Source organism: Apium graveolens, chromosome 3 (assembly GCF_009905375.1).
Source record: "Apium graveolens cultivar Ventura chromosome 3, ASM990537v1, whole genome shotgun sequence".
NCBI lineage: Eukaryota > Viridiplantae > Streptophyta > Magnoliopsida > Apiales > Apiaceae > Apium > Apium graveolens.
In genome coordinates, this window is record NC_133649.1 from 133,156,079 (window position 1) to 133,163,890 (window position 7,812).

At 36.0% G+C, this 7,812-nt stretch overlaps 1 protein-coding gene and 1 pseudogene across 4 annotated transcripts; one reads left to right on the forward strand and one right to left on the reverse strand.

The window, feature by feature from the left end:
- Positions 1 to 81: 81 nt before the first annotated feature.
- Positions 82 to 7,357, reverse strand: LOC141712764 (2,3-bisphosphoglycerate-dependent phosphoglycerate mutase 1-like). Of its 4 annotated transcripts, none has more exons than XM_074515834.1 (9): positions 7,194 to 7,355; positions 6,156 to 6,409; positions 5,827 to 6,050; positions 4,241 to 4,359; positions 3,993 to 4,149; positions 3,738 to 3,839; positions 3,530 to 3,649; positions 3,052 to 3,109; positions 82 to 367 (listed from the first exon to the last, which is right to left on the reverse strand). In XM_074515834.1, exons 2-8 carry the CDS (start codon positions 6,406 to 6,408, stop codon positions 3,068 to 3,070), a joined length of 1,017 nt encoding a protein of 338 aa, XP_074371935.1. In that variant the 5' UTR covers position 6,409; positions 7,194 to 7,355; the 3' UTR covers positions 82 to 367; positions 3,052 to 3,067. The 4 variants fall into 4 exon arrangements, with proteins under 4 accessions (XP_074371935.1, XP_074371936.1, XP_074371934.1 ...); XM_074515835.1 differs by lacking the exon at positions 82 to 367 and adding an exon at positions 503 to 1,908; XM_074515833.1 differs by lacking the exon at positions 82 to 367 and having other exon boundaries at positions 2,927 to 3,109; positions 7,198 to 7,357.
- Positions 1,233 to 2,844, forward strand: LOC141712763 (putative ETHYLENE INSENSITIVE 3-like 4 protein; annotated as a pseudogene).
- Positions 7,358 to 7,812: the final 455 nt, after the last annotated feature.

The window sequence follows — 7,812 nt, forward strand, 5'->3', positions numbered from 1 at the left end:
GCCTCGATGAAAAAAAAGAAAGAGAAACTGAATAATCGATCTATATAAGAAATTGACCAATCAAAAAACTTTCAAAACAGGGGAAATTGAGAGAAGAAAATGGCATAAGCACAGTGACAAAGTTGGGAGATGTCTTACAAAAATAAGTTAAGAAACCCTATGACTGATAATTTGCGAGACATGTTTTTAATTATAAAGAGAAAATGTAGTTTCTCAGTCTTAAATCCCGTATAGCAGACATAAGTATGGTTCTAACTAAGAAACAAACGTAACGTATATATTAGTACTATTTTGATATTCATTAACAACGTACAGTGGCCCTCATTAGGTATAATATCTGGTTCCTCCATAATGATTATTTTTTTACCTGGGCAGGAGAAATGGTAAATTAAATACATTAGTGCAAAATAATACTATCAAAATACAAGTGATCAATACCCAGATTAGTTTCCAACTATGATTAATATCAAATTAATAAAACAAAACGGAGGCCAAGAGCGCCTACCAATATTAAGACAGATGCTTTCAACCCTCGGGCCTCGACAACTCCTATAATTTTATAGTCTGATAATAGAAAGAAACCAATGTAAAATTTTAGATGATGAAAAGGACTGCACGGTGTACACGAGTTCAGGAGCGTGTGGAATTAACAAATTGATCCACAGGTAACCATACTGAGGTACTAATCAAATAGCGCACAGTCTTTCTTGGTACCATTTCCTTAAAGATCTCACGCCAGCAATGACAGGGTATTCATGCCAGAACTAGACTGTCTGTGCTGATCCGCGATAATAAATTTTCCTGAGAACCGACCATACACTGTATTGTTCTAATTTTTCAGTAAACTACAAAAAAATTGTCTGTATCATTCGTCTGTATGTGTTATTGCTCATCACCTGTAACAAATCCCTCAAATCACTCCTCAACATGTGTTCATATAATATTCAAATTCGCCTCCTCTATCCCTTAAAACCATCTTTGTCTTTAAGCATACAAAATCTCCCAAGAAGCCCACATTTCTATTGCCACCTTGGCCACTTCTCAAAATATCTAACTCTTGAACCTTTACCTAGAAAGCGCAAAATATCTAATTCTACTACCTTTACCTAGAAACCGAGGATGTACATATATACCTCCATTCATGATTTTTTTTTACACATGCATACATTCTTTCAAAAAATTTATAAATATAATATGTAGTTTCTTTCCTATCTTTGTCACAAAGAGTTACGATGGTAAAGATACACATAGAGATTGATGTTCAAAGTCCTACCGGAGATATAACGGATGACGAAGACGAAGAGATCAGTTATATTGATCTGAAGAATAGGATGTCTAAGGATCATATGCGCATGCAAAAGCTCAAAGCCAAGAGGGAGGAGCCCCAGTCATCTGAGGCTAGACTGGAGCAGGTCAAGCGAAAAAGATGTCACGATCTCAAAATGCCGTCCTCAGGTATATGGTGAAGATCATGGAGGTTTGTAATGCACAAGGTTTCTTGTATGGTATTGTAACAGATAAAGGAAAGCCTGTGACAGGCTCCTCTGATAGCCTACGGAGTTGGTGGAAAGAGAGTGTACAAGATCTGAATGCTCCTGCTGCTATAGCCACTTTCTCGTCGCCAATAATAGAACAAGCTGTTGAGGTGGACCCAACTTCATGTATGCATCATCTGCAAGACGAGCATGATACTACTTTAGGGTCACTCAGTTTCTTCTCATGCAACACTACATGCCTCCACAAAGAAGATTTCCTCTGGAGAGGGGTTTGGCGCCTCCGTGGTGGCCCAAGGGAAATATAATTTGGCGGGGGTGATCAAGGATCGACTTCCCAAAAACAAGGGGCACACCATACAAGAAGCCACATGACTTGAAAAAGGCTGGGAAAGTAAGTGTTTTGGCTGCAAGCCTGCAATTATCAAGCACATGTCTCTTCATTTGGACCGACAAGACGGTTAGCGAAGCAGTCCAGGTGCTTAAAAAATAAAATGACATCAAAAGAGACTGCATCTTTTTCTAAAGTAATTAATCAAGAAGAAGTCTTTGTAAGGTTGACACAGAAGTCACTCAACATCTCAACATCCGACTTCAATGATTCTAGAAAGGAAGATGGTCACAAAGGTGCTTTGAATTGCTCTAGGTTGCACAACAATCAGAAAAGGAAATATATGTTTGATATAGAGAGCTCGCCGCTCGGTTGATTGTTTATATGCTTGTCAAAACTCTGCACGTCCACAGAGTGAGATAGCATTAGGCTTTGGTGACAAGAACTTGCTAGCTGACCATCAATCTAACTGCAGTCTCCGCCATATAAATGAAGGTCCAGAAGATCTAAGGTTATTTGCCACAGATACTTCTACAACTGAACATCCTCTAATCAATGGCACAACATGAGGGAAGGATGAAGAAGGGAATTTTTATAGATGACAGCGAGTGGCTGAAAATGGATATAGAAAGGGATGAAGAACATCTTGATACACAAGAGAGGCAGGCAAGCTCGAATTCAGTGGAAGACTATGGACACTCTTGGGGAAAAAATGTAGTTGAAAAAGTTTGGTTCAGAAAGATTTATGGCATCAGTAGAGAAGAGATGGACTTAAATGTGAATCTAACTAAAGATGTTTGGAATGAACATGGAACAGCTTCAATATGGGATTTGGGATATGAGTCACCTGAAGAAGATTGAATCCTTGCTCTAAGCCTTTAGCCAACAGCACCCTCATGGTGTTTCTATCATAATCTAACTTTCTCTATCCCATGTTTTTGTGATTTCTTAGCCTTTAACGTAATATCAGTGTGCTTCGCTCTACAATAATATCTATTTGTTTACAATTAACTAGTTCAATGCAACACAATTCAAATCTCCTACTGACATCAATATGGTTCTAAATTCTAATTAGCTATCACAGGAGCCAAATAATATCCTAAACTATTGAAAGTTGAAACTATATTTTAATTCAATGAATAATTACATGGCAGCTTCTTTGTATATGTGATATAGTACAAACTAATGATTTGATATATAGTCACCCAGATGATACATGCAGCTTACCTCTTCTAAAAGTTCGTCAAGACATTTGATCAAACATTTGCCTGTAAAGAGCCAAATTCTGCATGACAAAGAACAAGAGAAGGGAAGCATATAAGAGAAACAAAACAGCAAAGAAGAAATCATAAGAAAAAAATGGCAAACAGACTGAATGTTTTATGAGATGACACAACGAAAAGAAATTACTGGGAAAGGTCTTTAAAACTATTCTATCTGAAACAAAAGATTAAACATGTAAAAATTTTGTTGAAAGAAAAATCGAACTAAAAAAATGTTGAGATGGTACACTGAAACAGCTCAAAATGTGAGGCTAAATTTGTTTAAATATTTGTGTTACGCCTTCTATTTTTTATACATTTAAAAGCAGGAGAACACTCATAGAAAGAATGACCATAATCAATGAATTCTATATAATAACAGGAAACTCAGAATCTAAATAATAGCAGGAAACTCAGACTGGTGGATGTGTGCATTATCATACCCACGTATAAGAGTACACACCAGCCTCAGTAGATGCTAGAAGACTTCCTCTCCTGGTAAATTCTCCATTTTTGTATATGTACAGCATTGGTACCCCAGTTGACAGTTCTAAGTCAATTACCTTCAAAGACAAACTATAAGTTGAATGAAAAATATCACCAAAAACGTTATATCATTGAGCATGTACTTTAAGAACTTTTTTACGTTACCTCTTTAGGTGTTAACTTGTCAAGATACATTATTATAGACCTTAGCGAATTGGCATGGGCAACAACCATCAAATTACTTCCAGCAAGAAGTTGTGGCTCAACCTGCCATGCAACATAATTGATCTTCTGGTATTTATAATTGACTACTTAATATTTTAATGCATGCATGGTACCATCTTAAAAAGCTTTAAACTTTCTAAGAAAACTAGAGGAAGAATCAACCTCCAATAGCAGATGTTTCCTAGGCATATTTACCTGCTCTTTAAAATAAGAAACAGCCCTCTCCAAGCACATTTCCAAGCTCTCTCCATTTGGTGGACGAACATAGTAACTTCTTCGCCACTTGTAGACTTGCTCTTTCCCAAATCTTTCAGCTGTCTCCTGCTTGTTAAGACCCTGTAAGTCCCCATACCTGTAAAGTAATAAATCTGAATAAGCTAAAAAACTAAAGGAAGGATATGCTTCTGTTTAGGATAAAAACAAAACAATAGGTATGCAGTTACATTCTTTCATTCAGTTGCCAAGCTTTAATAACTGGAATTGATTGCTTCTTTGTTTCTTCGCTATAAATTTGGCTCCACAATGTGGCTTGTTCGGTCTCATTATGCATAAATATAGGTACCTGAAAACATCAATTGGGTATAGTTAGGTTGTTGATTTTACTAGCGAATTATTTGCATAACTTCTCTCTTTAAAGTTTTTGCATTTATAGAATTTCCGGGTAGGTATCAAGCCCATAGATCAATTAATTGTTCACTATCATCAAAAATGAAGTCCCAAAATAGACAAAAATATAAAAAATAAAAATTAGACAACAAGTATAATGATGTACAGGGTGTTCTAAAATATCAGAAACCTGATAATACGTCTCAAATTTCTAAAAGAAGCAACTAACAGAACAGTTTCAAAAGTATAAAGCTAGCAAAAGATCTAAGACCTTGATAGCAAAATAATTTTACTACAGAGTACAGAGTGTAAATTCAAAATATGCACAAGTGTTAAAGGTTAAAATTTTCTAAACTCATAAATTTTAATAATGTAGGATACTGATTGCAAAGTGTTTACTGCGCTCAGGAGTAACAAGAGTTTATTATGCCACGAGTATTTTCAGCCAGATCCTTGTAGCAATTTGAGATATCATATAAATTAATTAGAAAAAAAGAGCAATATGATAATTCTAAAATCTTAATATGTTCATACAATACCAGTACACAAACTTTTTTGTGACATGAAGCGACCTTGTGTTTCGACTTCCGGCCTTCAAGCTACAACTACAGTGAAGTGAGTGGTTCAAAGGAGCAAAAAATGATATCTTCCAAGACTAGCCAAGCACAGTGGCAAGTGAGAACATTTCCTGCAATGCACTTTATAGCCACTTCCACCCATTTCCACTCAGTCTAGTTCCAAAAATAATACATCCATTCCTTTAAACAAGTGAAGAACATTACCGGGCCAACCAACTACTTAATTGTCTTCTTCACCTAGAGTCAGTTCCAAAGAAGCTTTATTCTTTAGTGAAGAATTATTGTGGGAGCGAGAGTAAGAAGGGAAGTTTTATACAATCTTGTGAGATGATGAAAACATATTGGAATTGTGGAAGACACCATTAGTTGCATAGCAATTGCAGAGACCTAAAGCATACACTCGGTCTTACTTTCTTGTTTCTTTCCTGACTTCTTGGCCACAGTTAATTTAGAGAACTAATGTACTCGTTGCACAGAGTGGAATTTGTCCCTGGAGAGCCTAGTTGTTTATTTTAACTTCGATATGTCTGTGTGTGGCCTTGTATTACGTAATCAAAGTATCAGACTTTTATAACCCAACATTTTATATATTACATGTCAACTTCGTTCACTTTCTTTAGAATCCTAATAAATGTATTACTTATGCAAAATAGAAATTATATGGATTTCTTATGTTCGTACATGAACAGCGTGAAAGATATGGGAGTATCTAAACTGGAGAGAGACAAAAGAATATTACAGGTGGGTCATGAAACACAACACACCCTAATGGATGGACCTGATAAGGTAAATCTCTCTTTCTGAGATCATATAATCCAATTATGCTTACACAGGTATGGAAATACCTTCTCACAGCAATGTTGGGTCAGGGCAAGCATAGCGGTCATCTGCGAACGAACCAATGCTGATGTGTATATGATGTCAATAGGTAAGTTTCTAATTCTTTTACCAGCTTCAATTGCTTCTGTGACGCCTTTATTAGTCAATGGTACGTCAACACAACCAGTAAACAGGTTCTTCTCATTCCACATTGATTCCCCATGTCGAAGTAAGATCAATGCAGATTCATCTACAAGTCATTGTCAATGATTTAGAAATTGAAGTTTCGTTGATCAGATCATTTAGCATTTTGGATGTCATTCACATTTGAATAAAATTTCAAGATTAATTTTACCTGTCATTTTCCAAGAATCGTGACCACTAGTGTCCAGGGAGGATAACACAGAATCTGAAACTGATGCACGTACGACAAACACCTTTGAACGGTTATACCTGCCGTTTTCTTTCTTCAGCGGCATCTTGCTTGTACCAAAACTACATGATTTATTTATCACTGTGAAGTTTCTTAATTCCTCATAGGAAGGCAAACTGTCAGTGTATATGTGCAACTGATTGCTACATATAGCTTGCTGGAAAGCAGCGGCCATTCTGAAAATGCAACCAACTTTGTCAATAACTCAAAAAATAAGCAAGGATCCTCATACCTCAAATACTTAAGTAAATAGTAATAAATATAAAATCCTGGTTGACAGAATGTTTTGAAATTCCAAAAATAAAATAAATTCACAATCGAGTCCGCCTTTTCTAAAGCAGTACAAAACAACTCTGAACTCATACTTAAGTATCACAATTTCCTTAACATATTATCACTTGTACATGAACAAAACCAATATACAGCGTTAAACTATTATTGTTGTTGATATCGCCATGGTGGTTACCATATGTATATTAAAACAAATATATGTCCATACATTAATTTGCGATGCACCATTAACATACATATATTGCAGACATATTGAGCTTAGTTGTAAATTACTTGCATTTACAAAACTAGTGTAAAAAGATGATAGCATCCTACAAAGTAAAATAATTAAGTTAGTAAAATCGTAAGATCCAAATTATGAAATCTAAAGTAAAGGATCGGGTAAAGGGTCCTCAATTACGCAGCATTGGCCTTGGAGGAGGTTATAATGTTGAGCAATCAGAGAATTAAAATACACAACTACCTCAATTTATAATTTGAAGTTCAAATATTTGCAAATTTTAAGAGATTATAAAGTCCCCAAGAAAAAGGCATGTGTTAATCCAAGACAAGAATATGATACTATGCAAGTGATGAGTGAAATGCTATACAAACAGAGTGTTATAAAACTAATTGGAATGATTAAGGGAATTAAAGGTGAAGATGAATAAAGAAAGGAAAAAGACTTACATACATATGGGTGTATGAGTATGAATCTGAATGAAAGCAAAGCAGAGACTTTGAAGTGAAAGGGCAGTTGGACTACAACGGCAATGTATGATGACACAAATTACACGCCTGCTTGGCGGCTTACTCCTGGCTTTTTGGACTTTAGTCGCCCAATATTTAAACCCCTACGTTTCATGCTGTTACGCCCGAAATTTGGAATAAGTAATATCCGGATCACTAAAAACGGGTCAGTCCAATAGATTTAGGACATTAATGACAGGATAAAAGAGAGATAAGACAAGCCCACTTTCCCCAGACGCACCCTTCGTAATTAGCGAATCGATGATGGCTTGAAATTTTAAGACGCGCCTCAAATGGTTATGCAAGCCGCATATTTATGCCTCGAGGACGCGCCCGCTATGCCACAAATGATTAGGGCGCGTCCTCCATGAGAATTTCTTGAGATGGCCCTAATACACAGAATTGTTAGGGCGCGCCCTCATTAAAGGAAATGACTTGGGAGTGAACTTCAACATATTAATTGGACGACTTATTGGGATAATATAGGAGCGAGATGATTATTATTAATAACATATTTGTTGCAAGTACTATATCGAAAAACTCATTTCTGTAATGTAAC

Excerpts from the sequence above, each read along its gene's own strand:
- LOC141712764 (XM_074515834.1), bottom strand. The coding sequence starts at position 6,408 with ATGGCCGCTGCTTTCCAGCAAGCTATATGTAGCAATCAGTTGCACATA. Across the intron at positions 4,150-4,240 it reads TGGCAACTGAATGAAAGAAT|GTATGGGGACTTACAGGGTC; the intron begins GTAACTGCATAC and ends ATTACTTTACAG. Across the intron at positions 3,840-3,992 it reads TTTCTTATTTTAAAGAGCAG|GTTGAGCCACAACTTCTTGC; the intron begins GTAAATATGCCT and ends GTTGCATGGCAG.